Source organism: Oncorhynchus kisutch, linkage group LG3 (genome assembly GCF_002021735.2).
Source record: "Oncorhynchus kisutch isolate 150728-3 linkage group LG3, Okis_V2, whole genome shotgun sequence".
Classification (NCBI taxonomy): domain Eukaryota; kingdom Metazoa; phylum Chordata; class Actinopteri; order Salmoniformes; family Salmonidae; genus Oncorhynchus; species Oncorhynchus kisutch.
The window spans coordinates 70,838,728-70,856,461 of NC_034176.2; the positions used below are offsets into that span (position 1 = coordinate 70,838,728).

The 17,734-nt window shown below is 42.9% G+C and overlaps 1 protein-coding gene across 1 annotated transcript in view; it reads left to right on the plus strand.

Moving 5' to 3' along the window:
• Positions 1-12,084, plus strand: part of LOC116361021 (mitochondrial glutamate carrier 1-like) — a 12,114-nt gene extending 30 nt beyond the window's left edge. The window contains exons 1-9 of the mRNA XM_031815844.1: positions 1-47; positions 265-341; positions 547-672; positions 819-874; positions 988-1,078; positions 1,762-1,819; positions 2,433-2,493; positions 2,799-2,896; positions 12,067-12,084. The exon at positions 1-47 is cut by the window's left edge and continues 30 nt beyond it. Coding sequence (XP_031671704.1) covers positions 322-341; positions 547-672; positions 819-874; positions 988-1,078; positions 1,762-1,819; positions 2,433-2,493; positions 2,799-2,896; positions 12,067-12,084 — 528 coding nt within the window. The 5' untranslated portion in view covers positions 1-47; positions 265-321. The remainder of the gene's footprint in view (positions 48-264; positions 342-546; positions 673-818; positions 875-987; positions 1,079-1,761; positions 1,820-2,432; positions 2,494-2,798; positions 2,897-12,066) is intronic.
• Positions 12,085-17,734: the final 5,650 nt, after the last annotated feature.

Here is a 17,734-nt window from a genome sequence, read left to right on the forward strand (position 1 = left end):
TGAATGAACACTCTACATTTCAGGTAGCCAGCCAACACAACATTGAGGTAAATGCTACTATGCCCAGGGATAAGCCAAGTACTTTCCACACACAGATGTTTCTCAAAGCTTTAACTGAGTGTCAGACTACTGTTCTGATATGGATTTGTACTCTGTTCTTTTCCAGTTCTCCTCCACAGCTGACTGAAACTGACAGTTGAACATTGGCTGGTTGACTGAGGTATTCTCCATCCATCTTCCACTAATCCATTGTTTTCCTTGCAGATCACGTTTACAGATACACAGACAGAGAAACTGCCAAGGTAACTGTGTCTCAGATAGATGGCTGACAAGCAGATCAGGTAAGTGCGGATAAGGATTTTGATGGAAACAGATGAATCTGAGAAGATTTTATCACATTTTTTAATTGATGTTCCAGTTTGAGTCTTGAACTAATTCCTCCAACATTTTCCAGCTCTCTCATTCTTGTTTTTAACTTTTGTTATTGATTGGTCATTGGCACCTTTTTGATCCCTTCTCACCCTTCTCTCTTTCTCTCCCTCTCAGTTTACCTGCCAAATTGATCAACGGGGGAATTGCTGGACTGATTGGTGTGACATGTGTATTTCCTATTGACCTAGCCAAGACCCGTCTCCAGAACCAGCAAAATGGTTCCCGTCTCTACACCAGCATGTATGTACAATGTTGTTCAACACACACATTTAACCATTCTCATTTAGAAATGATAAAACAAACTTGCAGTTTGCTTGTAGTATCTGCTTACCTCTGGTTGATTCTCTGAGGTCTTTGCACAGTAATCCTTTGTGTTCACAACACAGGTCAGATTGCCTTATCAAGACCATCCAATCAGAGGGGTACTTTGGCATGTACAGAGGTAGGACAAAATTGTGTGTGTGTGCGTGCGTGCGTGCATGCGTGTGTGCACACAGGTTTGAGCATGTTCTTTGTTTATGACTCTGTGTATCTCTATTTCTTTTTTTCCATTAGGTGCTGCTGTGAACCTGACTCTGGTCACTCCAGAGAAGGCCATCAAACTAGCTGCCAATGACTTCTTTAGACAGCACCTGTCCAAGGATGGGTGAGTAGTGCTCAGAGGCGTCTTTCAAACACCTACCTGTCAAATACAATCATACACCAGTCGTAACTGACTGGTACACTAACCTCTTGCCCACTCTGATCTCTTTGAATAGATGTACTTGAAAGATGTATTATATACTATATCAGCTTTAACCAACTTCTTGTTTGGATTTTATATGCATATCACAAATAGGATTGTAATATTATCTCACTATGTGCTGGGATCTAGTGGTAATAAGTTAGAGGTATAAATATTTTGTAAACACACAGCATGGTTGATAGGACCAATCCCACAGGCCCCTGCAGCATTATCCGCATGACATACCTTGGCTATCTTTAGCATCCCTCAACATTTCCATGGGGACCAACAACATGGCTGATAAATTATTGAGTGACCTGCGCTAGTGAACTGGTGAATTATTAACATGTTTCTAAGACTGTGTGAGTGCGTGTGTGTGTGTGTCTGTGCTTGTTTATGCATGTTTCTTTATGTGTATCACTAATGGTATGTGCATTGTTTTATGTGTGTTTATGGTCATGGCCTATGTGTATAGAAACAGAGAGTTTTATGTTGTATGCCTTTTGTTTAATGTAGGGAAATCACTTGAGATAACACCAGAACATCCAGGGAAATGAGCAAAGTCATTGAACCAAAATAATTATGACATTTGTTCTCTCTCTCAGTCAGAAGGTTAGCCTGCTGAGGGAGATACTGGCGGGTTGTGGTGCTGGTACATGTCAGGTAAGATCGGTTTAGTAGCTTTCTACTACCATCTTGTGGCTCAACAGTAATTATGCACTATAGTTGTGTGTCTGCCTGGGTATTTGAACTCTTCTGAAACACAGTCACACTGTCTCTCCATCTCTCTGTCTCTCCATCTCTTTGTCTCTCCATCTCTTTGTCTCTCCATCTCTCTGTCTATCCATCTCTCTGTCTCTCCCTCTCTCTGTCTCTCCATCTCTCTGTCTCTCCATCTCTTTGTCTCTCCATCTCTCTGTCTCTCCATCTCTCTGTGTCTCCATCTCTTTGTCTCTCCATCTCTCTCTCTCCATCTCTGTCTCTCCATCTCTCTGTCTCTCCATCTCTCTGTGTCGCCATCTCTCTGTCTCCATCTCTCTGTGTCTCCATCTCTTTGTCTCTCCATCTCTTTGTCTCTCCATCTCTCTGTCTATCCATCTCTCTCTCTCCATCGCTCTGTCTCTCCATCTCTCTGTCTCTCCATCTCTCTGTGTCGCCATCTCTCTGTCTCTCCATCTCTCTGTCTCTCCATCTCTCTGTCTCTCCATCTCTCTGTCTCTCCATCTCTCTGTGTCTCCATCTCTTTCTCTCTCCATCTCTCCATTTCTTGGTGCAGGTCATCATCACCACTCCCATGGAGATGCTAAAGATTCAGTTACAGGATGCAGGGCGGATAGGTGAGAGATGGGTAGAAGAAGGAGAGAGGAGGTTGTATGTTCCCCTGTTCCCAGTCAATGTTTCATGACTAACCAATGTCTTGTCAGCCAAACAAACACAAACAGATCACAGAGATCTGATCAGTTAGAACCCGTAACAACCAGCATTGTTTTTGTATCAATGTAAAATAGTTATTCTCCCCACATACTCCCCACATTTAATTTTGTTTGCCAACTACTCCTGAGGCATTCCTGCTTCTCTGTCCCTGGTTAATGATGTCACACTGATGATATTGATGATGTTTTGTGTGTTATGACACATGTAGAGGATCAGAGGAAGCTGATGTCCCAGGCTGCAGTTGGGGACCCTGGGGGCCCAGTGGAGTTGAGGTCCCATACAGCAATGCAGCTCACCCGGGAGACGGTAAGAACATCTCTGTACTGCAATGCAGCTTACAAGTGCATGGTAAGGACAGTTGTGTGTGTATACATGTATGAGTGTGTATACAGTTGTGTGGTTTTTCCGTGCATCGGCAAGACAGAACAGCTGCCTCCGGTAAGACAAGGGGTGGAGGTCTGTGTCTATTTGTCAATAACAGCAGGTGCGCAAATTCAAATATTAAGGAAGTCTCAAAGGTTTTGCTTGCCTGAGGTACAGTATCTCTTGATAAGCTGTAGAGTACACTATTTACCAAGAGAGTGTTCATCTATATTTTTCGTAACTGTCTATTTTCCACCACAAACCAATGCTGGCACTAAGACCGCACTCAACGAGCTCTATAAAGCTATAAGCAAACAAGAAAATGCTCATCCAGAGGCGGTGCCCCTAGTGGCCAAGGACTTTAATACAGAAAAACTCAAATCTGTTTTACCTGTTACATGTGCAAGAAGAGAGGAAAAAAACTCTAGACAACCTTTACTCCAAATACAAAAATGTGTGCAAAGCTCTCCCTCGCCCTCCATTTGGCAAATCTGACCATAATTTTCCCTCCTCATTCCTGCTTCCAAACAAAAAGTAAAGCAGGAAGTACCAGTGACTCACTCAATATGGAGGTAGTCAGATTACGCAGATTAGAGGTCGACCAATTGTGATTTATCAACGCCGATGCCGATTATTGGAGGACCAAAAAAAGCCGATGCCGATTATTGGAGGACCAAAAAAAGCCGGTACCGATCAATCGGCCGATTTAAAAAAAATATGTATTTGTGATAATGACAATTACAACAATACTGAATGAACACTTATTTTAACTTAATATAATACATAAATAAAATAAATTTAGCCTCAAATAAAATGAAACATGTTCAATTTGGTTTAAATAATGCAAAAACAAAGTGTTGGAGAAGAAAGTAAAAGTGCAATATGTGCCATGTAAAAAGCTAATGTTTAAGTTCCTTGCTCAGAACATGAGAACATATGAAGCTGGTGGTTCCTTTTAACAGGAGTCTTCAATATTCACAGGTAAGAAGTTTTAGGTTGTAGTTATTATAGGAATTATAGGACAATTTCTCTCTATACGATTTGTATTTCATATACCTTTGACTATTGGATGTTCTTATAGGCACTTTAGTATTGCCAGTGTAACAGTATAGCTTCCGTCCCTCTTCTCGCTCCTACCTGGGCTCGAACCAAGAACACATCGACAACAGCCACCCTTGAAGCAGCGTTACCCATCGCACCACAAAAGCTGCAGCAGAGCAAGGGGAACAACCACTCCAAGTCTCAGAGCTAGTGACGCTTGAAACGCTATTAGCGCGCACCCCGCCAACTAGCTAGCCATTTCACATCGGTTACACCAGCCTAATCTCGGGAGATGATAGGCTTGAAGTCATAAACAGCAGAGCTGCTGGCAAAACGCACGAAAGTGCTGTTTGAATGAATGCTTACGAGCCTGCTGCTGTCTACCATCGCTCAGTCAGACTGCTCTATCAAATCATAGACTTAGTTGTAACATGATATCACACAGAAATACGAGCCGTAGGTCATTAATATGGTCGAATCCGGAAACTATCATCTCGAAAACAAGACGTTTATTCTTCAGGTGAAATACGGAACCGTTTATCTAACGGGTGGCATCCATAAGTCTAAATATTCCTGTTACATTGCACAGGAATATGTTGCACGGTTTTTCTGATGATTGCCTTGCCTGGTTCACCAACTACTTTGCAGACAGAGTTCAGTGTGTCAAATCGGAGGGCATGCTGTCCGGTCCTCTGGCAGTCTCTATGGGGGTGCCACGGGGTTCAATTCTCGGGCCGACTCTTTTCTCTGTATATATCAATGATGTTGCTCTTGCTGCGGGCGATTCCCTGATCCACCTCTACGCAGACGACACCATTCTGTATACTTCCGGCCCGTCCTTGGACACTGTGCTATCTAACCTCCAAACGAGCTTCAATGCCATACAACACTCCTTCCGTGGCCTCTTAAACGCTAGTAAAACCAAATGCTTGCTTTTCAACCGTTCGCTGCCTGCACCCGCACGCCCGACTAGCATCACCACCCTGGATGGTTCCGACCTAGAATATGTGGACATCTATAAGTACCTAGGTGTCTGGCTAGACTGTAAACTCTCCTTCCAGACTCATTTCAAACATCTCCAATCTAAAATCAAATCTAGAGTCGGCTTTCTATTCTGCAACAAAGCCTCCTTCAATCACGCCGCCAAACTTACCCTAGTAAAACTGACTATCCTACCGAACTTCGACTTCGGCGATGTCATCTACAAAATAGCTTCCAACACTCTACTCAGCAAACTGGATGCAGTTTATCACAGTGCCATCCGTTTTGTTACTAAAGCACCTTATACCACCCACCACTGCGACCTGTATGTTCTAGTCGGTTGGCCCTCACTACATATTCGTCGCCAGACCCACTGGCTCCAGGTCATCTACAAGTCCATGCTAGGTAAAGCTCCGCCTTATCTCAGTTTACTGGTCACGATGGCAACACCCACCCGTAGCACGCGCTCCAGCAGGTGTATCTCACTGATCATCCCTAAAGCCAACACCTCATTTGGCCGCCTTTTGTTCCAGTTCTCTGCTGCCTGTGACTGGAACGAATTGCAAAAATCACTGAAGTTGGAGACTTTTATCTCCCTCACCAACTTCAAACATCTGCTATCTGAGCAGCTAACCGATCGCTGCAGCTGTACATAGTTTTTATTTATTTACTTTTCTGCTATTTTGCACACCAATATACTCCAGTGTTAATCTGCAAAATTGTAACTATTCGCCTACCTCCTCATGCCTTTTGCACACAATGTATATAGACTCTCTTTTTTTCTACTGTGTTATTGACTTATTAATTGTTTACTCCATGTGTAACTCTGTGTTGTCTGTTCACACTGCTATGCTTAATCTTGGCCAGGTCGCAGTTGCAAATGAGAACTTGTTCTCAACTAGCCTACCTGGTTAAATAAAGGTTAAATAAAAAATATAAAAAATAAACAACCTTCAATGTAATGTCATAATTATGTAAAAGTCTGGCAAATTAGGCGGCCCAAACTGTTATGCAGTTTGCACTGACTCTGCGTGTAATGAACGCAAGAGAAGTGACACAATTTCACCTGGTTAATATTGCCTGCTAACCTGGATTTATTTTAGCTAATGCAGGTTTAAAAATATATACTTCTGTGTATTGATTTTAAGAAAGGCATTGATGTTTATGGTTAGGTACAGTCGTGCAACGATTGTGCATTTTTCGCAAATGCGCTTTTGTTAAATCATCCCGTTTGGCGAAGTTGGCTGTCTTTGTTAGGAAATAGTCTTTACAGAGTTCACAACGAGCCAGGTTAGCAGGCAATATTAACTAAATATGCAGGTTTAAAAATATACTTGTGTATTGATTTTAAGAGAGGCATTGATGTTTATGGTTAGGTACACATTGGAGCAAGACAGTCCTTTTTCGCGAATACGCACCGCATCGATTATATGCAACGTGCTTGACACGCTAGATAAACTAGTAATATCATCAACCATGTGCAGTTAACTAGTGATTATGATGCATTGATTGTTTTTTAGAAGATAAGTTTAATGCTAGCTAGCAACTTACCTTGGCTTCTTACTGCATTCGCGTAACAGGCAGTCTCCTCGTGGAGTGCAATGTAATCAGGTGGTTAGAGCGTTGGACTAGTTAACTGTAAGGTTGCAAGATTGAATTCCCGAGCTGACAAGGTAGAAATCTGTCATTTTGCCCCTGAACAAGGCAGTTAACCCACCGTTCCTAGGCCGTCATTGAAAATAAGAATGTGTTCTTAACTGACTTGCCTAGTTAAATAAAGGATAAATAAAGGAGTAAAAAAAAAAATCGGCAAAATCGGCATCCATAAATACTGAAGGTCGAGTTATGCGTCCTCCGAAACATGACCCACCAAACCGTGCTTCTTAACACCCGCCCGCTTAACCCGGAAGCCATTCACACCAATGTATTGGAGGAAACAGCACCAATTGTGCGCTGCCCTATGGGACTCCTGATCACAGCCAGTTCTGATACAGCCCGGGATTGAACCCAGGTCTGTAGTGACAAATCTAGCACTGCAGTGCCTTAGACCACTGCGCCACTCGGGAGGCCCATGGGTAAGATCTTTAAACAGGTAAACATTCACAAGGCCGCAGGGCCAGAGGAATTACCAGGACGTGTACTCTGAGCATGCACTGACCTACTGGCAAGTGTCTTCACTGACATTTTCAACCTGTCCCTGGCCAAGTCTGTAATACCTACGTGTTTCAAGCAGACCACCATAGTCCCTGTGCCCAAGAACACTAAGGTAACCTGCCTAAATGACTACTGACCCATAGCACTCACGTCTGTAGCCATGAAGTGCTTTGAAAGGCTGGTCATGGCTCACATCAACACCATCAGCCCAGAAACCCTAGATCCACTCATATCCACAGATGACGCAATCTCTACTGCACTCAACACTGCCCTTTCCATCCTGTACAAAATGAACAATTACGTGAGAATGCTGTTCATTGACTACAGCTCAGCGTTCAAAACCATAGTGACCTCAAATCTCATCACTAAGCTAAGGACCCTGGGAGTAAACACCTCCCTCTGAAACTGGATCCTGGACTTGTGTGGTCCTCCCTCTCCAACTTTGGAAAGCATACAGTTTATTAGGCTACAGATGAAATAAACTATGATGAACTTCACAGCATGGTGAAATTGCAAAGTGATGAGCTTGATGCTCCTTTCCCCAAAATATTGAGGGTCTTATTCTGGTGACAAAATTAACAACCAGTGTTTGGCTGCCATTTCACGATTAAAAAGAATCTCGCTCTCATGTCCATGAACTCATTCTGATTCGTTGTGGCCCCCACAATCATTTAAGTTGCCCATCCCTGATGTAGGCTATACCCGCACTGTATCTACGAGCTGTCAGCTAGAGTGCATGTACCAACAACAGAGTGGGCACATCCGCTATATTAACTCAATATTTTTTGTAACAAAACCATCAGTTGAAAATGTAATGGAAACCCTCCCTCCCTGACGAAGGCCATGCTGCCGAAATACGTTGGGTTAAAAAAAAATGTTTCTATTGAATATGCCATACTAATAAAGGCATTTAAATTAATTATATGAAGAATGCCTTGTTCCTCCTTTCTTTTTGATGACCAATTTACCCCTTTTACCAAAGAGCACCTTCTATCTACCAAAATGTACTATTGTGTACCTTAGTAGTGCTAGAAACCAGTAATAGAAACCAATTTAAAATTTCACGAGAAAGTTTTTTATGTGCACTACGTCATCGTACACAGAATTATATCTGCAAAAAGTTTATCTGATGGAAACACGTATCTGGTGGGAAAATGCTCAGATTTTATTCATGCAGGTTTGAGAATATTCACATGAAAATCTTCCGCAAATTGGATGGAAACCTCGCTATAGATTAAGATTTGAGATGTATATTAAAAAGGTTTTGTGGCAAAACGCTATATATCCATTTTTTAGCTGGAATGGAATGTTTGTATCCTGCAGATTTGACATATAGATATATTACTTTATTGATAATTTTGTAAATATGTATTTAAAAAAAAAATTATGTCACCAACAGACATATCAGTAGATAGGAATTCTAATGATATCTAGTTTATGTACACCAGTGGAGACTGCTGAGGGGTGGACGGCTCAAAATAATGGCTGGAATGGAGTAAATGGAATGGTACCAAACATGTTGTTCCCATTGTTCCTAAACCAACCTCACTACTCACTGGACCCTTATGATCACTCAGCTAAGCATGCCTCTCCTTAATGTCAATATGCCTTGTCCATTGCTGTTCTGGTTAGTGTTTATTGGCTTATTTCACTGTAGAGCCTCTAGCCCTGCTAATTATACCTTATCCAACCTTTCAGTTCCAGCACCCACACATGCGATGACATCACCTGGTTTCAATGATGTCTCTAGAGACAATATCTCTCTCATCATCACTCAATGCCTAGGTTTACCTCCACTATATTCACATCCTACCATACCTTTGTCTGTACATTATACCTTCAAGCTATTTCTTCGCTTCCAGAAACCTGCTCCTTTTACTCTCTGTTCTGGACGTCCTAGACGACCACTTATCATAGCTTTTAGCCGTACCCTTATCCTACTCCTCCTCTGTTCCTCTGGTGATGTAGAGGTGAATCCAGGCCCTGCAGTGCCTAGCTCCACTCCTATTCCCCAGGCGCTCTCTTTTGATGACTTCTGTAACCGTAATAGCCTTGGTTTCATGCATGTTGACATTAGCAGCCTCCTCCCTAAGTTTCCTGGCTTAGGAAGACCACCAAAAACTCTGAAATCTCCACCCCTAACTACAACATTTTCAGACAAGATAGAACGGCCAAAGGGGGCGGTGTTGCAATCTACTGCAGAGATAGCCGGCAGAGTTCTGTCCTACTATCCAGGTCTATACCCAAACTATTTGAACTTCTACTTTTAAAAATCCATCTCTCTAAAAACAAGTCTCTCACCGTTGCCGCCTGCTATAGACCTCCCTCTGCCCCCAGCTGTGCTCTGGACACCATATGTGAACTGATTGCCCTCATCTATCTTCAGAGCTTGTGCTGCTAGGTGACCTAAACTGGGACATGCTTAACACCCCAGCCATCCTACAATCTAAACTTGATGCCCTCAATCTCACACAAATTATCAATGAACCTACCAGGTACCACACCAAAACCGTAAACATGGGCACCCTCATCACCCTCAAACAACGACCTCCACTCATCACTGTCAAACGCTCCCTGAAACACTTGAGCGAGCAGGCCTATCTAATCGACCTGGCACGGGTATCCTGGAAGGGGCGGCAGGGTAGCCTAGTGGTTAGAGCGTTGGGCTAGTAACTGGAAGGGTGCAAGTTCAAATCCCCGAGCTGACAAGGTACAAATCTGTCGTTCTGCCCCTGAACAGGCAGTTAACCCACTGTTCCTAGGCCGTCATTGAAAATAAGAATTTGTTCTTAACTGACTTGCCTAGTTAAATAAAGGTAAAAGAAAATAAAAGGATATTGACCTCATCCCATCAGTAGAGGATGCCTGGTTATAAAAAAAAAAGCATTCCTCACCATCTTAAATTAACATAACCCATTCAAGAAATGTAGAACCAGGAACAGATATAGCCCTTGGTTCTCTCCAGACCTGACTGCCCTTAATCAACACAAAAACATCCTATGGCGTTCTGCATTAGCATCGATCAGCCCCCGTGATATGCAACTTTTCAGGGAAGTTAGAAACCAATATACACAGGCAGTTAGAAAAGCCAAGGCTAGCTTTTTCAAGCAGAAATTTGCTTCCTGCAACACAAACTCAAAAAAGTTCTGGGACACTGTAAAGTCCATGGAGAATAAGAACACCTCCTCCCAGCTGCCCACTGTACTGAGGATAGGAAACTCTGTCACCACCGAAAAATCCACTATAATTGAGAATATCAATAAGCATTTTTCTACGGCTGGCCATGCTTTCCACCTGGCTATCCCTACCCCGGTCAACAGCACTGCACCCCCCACAGCAACTCGCCCAAGTCTTCCCCATTTCTCCTTCTCCCAAATCCAGTCAGCTGATGTTCTGAAAGAGCTGCAAAATCTGGACCCCTACAAATCAGCCGGGCTAGACAATCTGGACCCTTTCTTTCAAAAATTATCTGCAGAAATTGTTGCAACCCTTATTACTAGCCTGTTCAACATCTCTTTCGTGTCGTCTTATATTCCCAAAGATTGGAAAGCAGCTGCGGTCATCCCCCTCTTCAAAGGGGGGGGGACACTCTTGACCCAAACTGCTACAGACCTATATCTATCCTACCCTGCCTTGCTAAGGTCTTCGAAAGCCAAGTCAACAAACAGATTACCGACCATTTCGAATCCCACCGCACCTTCTCCGCTATGCAATCTGGTTTCAGAGCTGGTCATAGGTGCACCTCAGCCATGCTCAAGGTCCTAAACGATATCTTAACCGAAATCGATAAGAAACAATACTGTGCAGCCGTATTCATTGACCTGGCCAAGGCTTTCGACTCTGTCAATCACCACATCGTCATCGGCAGACTCGATAGCCTTGGTTTCTCAAATGATTGCCTCGCCTGGTTCACCAACTATTTCTCTGATAGAGTTCAGTGTGTCAAATTGGAGGGCCTGTTGTCCGGGCCTCTGGCAGTCTCTATGGGGGTGCCACAGGGTTCAATTCTTGGGCCGACTCTCTTCTCTGTATACATCAATGATGTCGCTCTTGCTACTGGTGAGTCTCTGATCCACCTCTACGCAGACGACACCATTCTGTATACTTCGGGCCCTTCTTTGGACACTGTGTTAACAACCCTCCAGACAAGATTCAATGCCATACAACTCTCCTTCCGTGGGCTCCAACTGCTCTTAAATACAAGTAAAACTAAATGCATGCTCTTCAACCGATTGCTGCCTGCACCTGCCCGCCCGTCCAGCATCACTACTCTGGACGGTTCTGACAGAATATGTGGACAACTACAAATACCTAGGTGTCGGGTTAGACTGTAAACTCTCCTTCCAGACTCACATCAAACATCTCCAATCCAAAGCTACATCTAGAATTGGCTTCCTATTTCACAACAACAATGAGTGATTTAGCAATCTGCACAGATTTTTCAGCAAGGCCATTACTTTGAGGGTAATGTGGGCTTGTGGTGACGTGTGAACTTCCATGCTTTTGTGAAGGATTCAAACTCATTTGATTTTGTAACAGGGCCCATTGTCAGATATTAAAGTCTCTATAATACCATGCCTGGCAAAGGCTGCTTTCAGCTTGTGTATCACAGCTGCAGATGTGGTGCTGTGAAGCTTGTCGAGTTCGAAGTATCTGCTGTAGTAGTCCACTGTTACGATGTAGTCCTCGTTGTTCCAGGTGAACAGATCGGTTGCCACGACCTGCCAGGGTCAGTCTGGGATACATGTCCCGTGCTCTCCGTTTGCACTTTTCCATGCCCCTGTGTCCGGCATGGCTCTTTGTCAAAATCTCTTCTCTGAGACTGGTAGGAATAAGGATTTTCTCTCCTTTGAAAATAATTCCATTGATCTGTGATAGTTCATCACGATGGTTCCAGAATTCTGAGATGCTCTGAGGGCATTTTCTCCTCTCCTCAGGCCATCCATCCTGTATGACTTTCCTCAGCTGTGCGAGTTGTGAGTCCTTTTCTGTTTCTGCTTGGATCTCCTTCAGTTTTGTGTCACTAACTTCAAATATTAAGGAAGTCTCGAAGGTTTTGCTTGCCTGAGGTACAGTATCTCTTGATAAGCTGTAGAGTACACTATTTACCAAGAGAGTGTTCATCTATATTTTTCGTAACTGTCTATTTTCCACCACAAACCAATGCTGGCACTAAGACCGCACTCATCGAGCTCTATAAAGCTATAAGCAAACAAGAAAATGCTCATCCAGAGGCGATGCCCCTAGTGGCCAAGGACTTTAATACAGAAAAACTCAAATCTGTTTTACCTGTTACATGTGCAAGAAGAGAGGAAAAAAACTCTAGACCACCTTTACTCCAAATACAAAAATGTGTGCAAAGCTCTCCCTCGCCCTCCATTTGGCAAATCTGACCATAATTTTCCCTCCTCATTCCTGCTTCCAAACAAAAAGTAAAGCAGGAAGTACCAGTGACTCACTCAATATGGAGGTAGTCAGATTACGCAGATTAGAGGTCGACCAATTGTGATTTATCAACGCCGATGCCGATTATTGGAGGACCAAAAAAAGCCGATACCGATCAATCGGCCGATTTAAAAAAAATGTATTTGTGATAATGACAATTACAACAATACTGAATGAACACTTATTTTAACTTAATATAATACATAAATAAAATCAATTTAGCCTCAAATAAAATGAAACATGTTCAATTTGGTTTAAATAATGCAAAAACAAAGTGTTGGAGAAGAAAGTAAAAGTGCAATATGTGCCATGTAAAAAGCTAATGTTTAAGTTCCTTGCTCAGAACATGAGAACATATGAAAGCTGGTGGTTCCTTTTAACAGGAGTCTTCAATATTCACAGGTAAGAAGTTTTAGGTTGTAGTTATTATAGGAATTATAGGACAATTTCTCTCTATACGATTTGTATTTCATATACCTTTGACTATTGGATGTTCTTATAGGCACCTTAGTATTGCCAGTGTAACAGTATAGCTTCCGTCCCTCTTCTCGCTCCTACCTGGGCTCGAACCAAGAACACATCGACAACAGCCACCCTTGAAGCAGCGTTACCCATCGCACCACAAAAGCTGCGGCAGAGCAAGGGGAACAACCACTCCAAGTCTCAGAGCTAGTGACGCTTGAAACGCTATTAGCGCGCACCTCGCCAACTAGCTAGCCATTTCACATCGGTTACACCAGCCTAATCTCGGGAGATGATAGGCTTGAAGTCATAAACAGCAGAGCTGCTGGCAAAACGCACGAAAGTGCTGTTTGAATGAATGCTTACGAGCCTGCTGCTGTCTACCATCGCTCAGTCAGACTGCTCTATCAAATCATAGACTTAGTTGTAACATGATATCACACAGAAATACGAACCGTAGGTCATTAATATGGTCGAATCCGGAAACTATCATCTCGAAAACAAGACGTTTATTCTTCAGGTGAAATACGGAACCGTTTATCTAACGGGTGGCATCCACAAGTCTAAATATTCCTGTTACATTGCACAGGAATATGTTGCACGGTTTTTCTGATGATTGCCTTGCCTGGTTCACCAACTACTTTGCAGACAGAGTTCAGTGTGTCAAATCGGAGGGCATGCTGTCCGGTCCTCTGGCAGTCTCTATGGGGGTGCCACGGGGTTCAATTCTCGGGCCGACCCCTTTTCTCTGTATATATCAATGATGTTGCTCTTGCTGCGGGCGATTCCCTGATCCACCTCTACGCAGACGACACCATTCTGTATACTTCCGGCCCGTCCTTGGACACTGTGCTATCTAACCTCCAAACGAGCTTCAATGCCATACAACACTCCTTCCGTGGCCTCTTAAACGCTAGTAAAACCAAATGCATGCTTTTCAACCGTTCGCTGCCTGCACCCGCACGCCCGACTAGCATCACCACCCTGGATGGTTCCGACCTAGAATATGTGGACATCTATAAGTACCTAGGAGTCTGGCTAGACTGTAAACTCTCCTTCCAGACTCATTTCAAACATCTCCAATCTAAAATCAAATCTAGAGTCGGCTTTCTATTCTGCAACAAAGCCTCCTTCAATCACACCGCCAAACTTACCCTAGTAAAACTGACTATCCTACCGAACCTCGACTTCGGCGATGTCATCTACAAAATAGCTTCCAACACTCTACTCAGCAAACTGGATGCAGTTTATCACAGTGCCATCCGTTTTGTTACTAAAGCACCTTATACCACCCACCACTGCGACCTGTATGCTCTAGTCGGTTGGCCCTCACTACATATTCGTCGCCAGACCCACTGGCTCCAGGTCATCTACAAGTCCATGCTAGGTAAAGCTCCGCCTTATCTCAGTTTACTGGTCACGATGGCAACACCCACCCGTAGCACGCGCTCCAGCAGGTGTATCTCACTGATCATCCCTAAAGCCAACACCTCATTTGGCCGCCTTTTGTTCCAGTTCTCTGCTGCCTGTGACTGGAACGAATTGCAAAAATCGCTGAAGTTGGAGACTTTTATCTCCCTCACCAACTTCAAACATCTGCTATCTGAGCAGCTAACCGATCGCTGCAGCTGTACATAGTTTTTATTTATTTACTTTTCTGCTATTTTGCACACCAATATACTCCAGTGTTAATCTGCAAAATTGTAACTATTCGCCTACCTCCTCATGCCTTTTGCACACAATGTATATAGACTCTCTTTTTTTCTACTGTGTTATTGACTTATTAATTGTTTACTCCATGTGTAACTCTGTGTTGTCTGTTCACACTGCTATGCTTAATCTTGGCCAGGTCGCAGTTGCAAATGAGAACTTGTTCTCAACTAGCCTACCTGGTTAAATAAAGGTTAAATAAAAAATATAAAAAATAAACAACCTTCAATGTAATGTCATAATTATGTAAAAGTCTGGCAAATTAGGCGGCCCAAACTGTTATGCAGTTTGCACTGACTCTGCGTGTAATGAACGCAAGAGAAGTGACACAATTTCACCTGGTTAATATTGCCCGCTAACCTGGATTTACTTTAGCTAATGCAGGTTTAAAAATATATACTTCTGTGTATTGATTTTAAGAAAGGCATTGATGTTTATGGTTAGGTACAGTCGTGCAACGATTGTGCATTTTTCGCAAATGCGCTTTTGTTAAATCATCCCGTTTGGCGAAGTTGGCTGTCTTTGTTAGGAAATAGTCTTTACAGAGTTCACAACGAGCCAGGTTAGCAGGCAATATTAACTAAATATGCAGGTTTAAAAATATACTTGTGTATTGATTTTAAGAGAGGCATTGATGTTTATGGTTAGGTACACATTGGAGCAAGACAGTCCTTTTTCGCGAATACGCACCGCATCGATTATATGCAACGCGCTTGACACGCTAGATAAACTAGTAATATCATCAACCATGTGCAGTTAACTAGTGATTATGATGCATTGATTGTTTTTTAGAAGATACGTTTAATGCTAGCTAGCAACTTACCTTGGCTTCTTACTGCATTCGCGTAACAGGCAGTCTCCTCGTGGAGTGCAATGTAATCAGGTGGTTAGAGCGTTGGACTAGTTAACTGTAAGGTTGCAAGATTGAATTCCCGAGCTGACAAGGTAGAAATCTGTCATTTTGCCCCTGAACAAGGCAGTTAACCCACCGTTCCTAGGCCGTCATTGAAAATAAGAATGTGTTCTTAACTGACTTGCCTAGTTAAATAAAGGATAAATAAAGGAGTAAAAAAAAAATCGGCAAAATCGGCATCCATAAATACTGAAGGTCGAGTTATGCGTCCTCCGAAACATGACCCACCAAACCGTGCTTCTTAACACCCGCCCGCTTAACCCGGAAGCCATTCACACCAATGTATTGGAGGAAACAGCACCAATTGTGCGCTGCCCTATGGGACTCCTGATCACAGCCAGTTCTGATACAGCCCGGGATTGAACCCAGGTCTGTACTGACAAATCTAGCACTGCAGTGCCTTAGACCACTGCGCCACTCGGGAGGCCCATGGGTAAGATCTTTAAACAGGTAAACATTCACAAGGCCGCAGGGCCAGAGGAATTACCAGGACGTGTACTCTGAGCATGCACTGACCTACTGGCAAGTGTCTTCACTGACATTTTCAACCTGTCCCTGGCCAAGTCTGTAATACCTACGTGTTTCAAGCAGACCACCATAGTCCCTGTGCCCAAGAACACTAAGGTAACCTGCCTAAATGACTACTGACCCATAGCACTCACGTCTGTAGCCATGAAGTGCTTTGAAAGGCTGGTCATGGCTCACATCAACACCATCAGCCCAGAAACCCTAGACCCACTCCAATTCGCATACTGCCCCAACATATCCACAGATGACGCAATCTCTACTGCACTCAACACTGCCCTTTCCATCCTGTACAAAATGAACAATTACGTGAGAATGCTGTTCATTGACTACAGCTCAGCGTTCAAAACCATAGTGACCTCAAATCTCATCACTAAGCTAAGGACCCTGGGAGTAAACACCTCCCTCTGAAACTGGATCCTGGACTTGTGTGGTCCTCCCTCTCCAACTTTGGAAAGCATACAGTTTATTAGGCTACAGATGAAATAAACTATGATGAACTTCACAGCATGGTGAAATTGCAAAGTGATGAGCTTGATGCTCCTTTCCCCAAAATATTGAGGGTCTTATTCTGGTGACAAAATTAACAACCAGTGTTTGGCTGCCATTTCACGATTAAAAAGAATCTCGCTCTCATGTCCATGAACTCATTCTGATTTGTTGTGGCCCCCACAATCATTTAAGTTGCCCATCCCTGATGTAGGCTATACCCGCACTGTATCTACGAGCTGTCAGCTAGAGTGCATGTACCAACAACAGAGTGGGCACATCCGCTATATTAACTCAATATTTTTTGTAACAAAACCATCAGTTGAAAATGTAATGGAAACCCTCCCTCCCTGATGAAGGCCATGCTGCCGAAATACGTTGGGTAAAAAAAAAATGTTTCTATTGAATATGCCATACTAATAAAGGCATTTAAATTAATTATATGAAGAATGCCATGTTCCTCCTTTCTTTTTGATGACCAATTTACCCCTTTTACCAAAGAGCACCTTCTATCTACCAAAATGTACTATTGTGTACCTTAGTAGTGCTAGAAACCAGTAATAGAAACCAATTTAACATTTCACGAGAAAGTTTTTTATGTGCACTACGTCATCGTACACAGAATTTTATCTGCAAAAAGTTTATCTGATGGAAACACGTATCTGGTGGGAAAATGCTCAGATTTTATTCATGCAGGTTTGAGAATATTCACATGAAAATCTGCCGCAAATTGGATGGAAACCTCGCTATAGATTAAGATTTGAGATGTATATTAAAAAGGTTTTGTGGCAAAACGCTATATATCCATTTTTTAGCTGGAATGGAATGTTTGTATCCTGCAGATTTGACATATAGATATATTACTTTATTGATAATTTTGTAAATATGTATTTAAAAAAAAAATTATGTCACCAACAGACATATCAGTAGATAGGAATTCTAATGATATCTAGTTTATGTACACCAGTGGAGACTGCTGAGGGGTGGACGGCTCAAAATAATGGCTGGAATGGAGTAAATGGAATGGTACCAAACATGTTGTTCCCATTGTTCCTAAACCA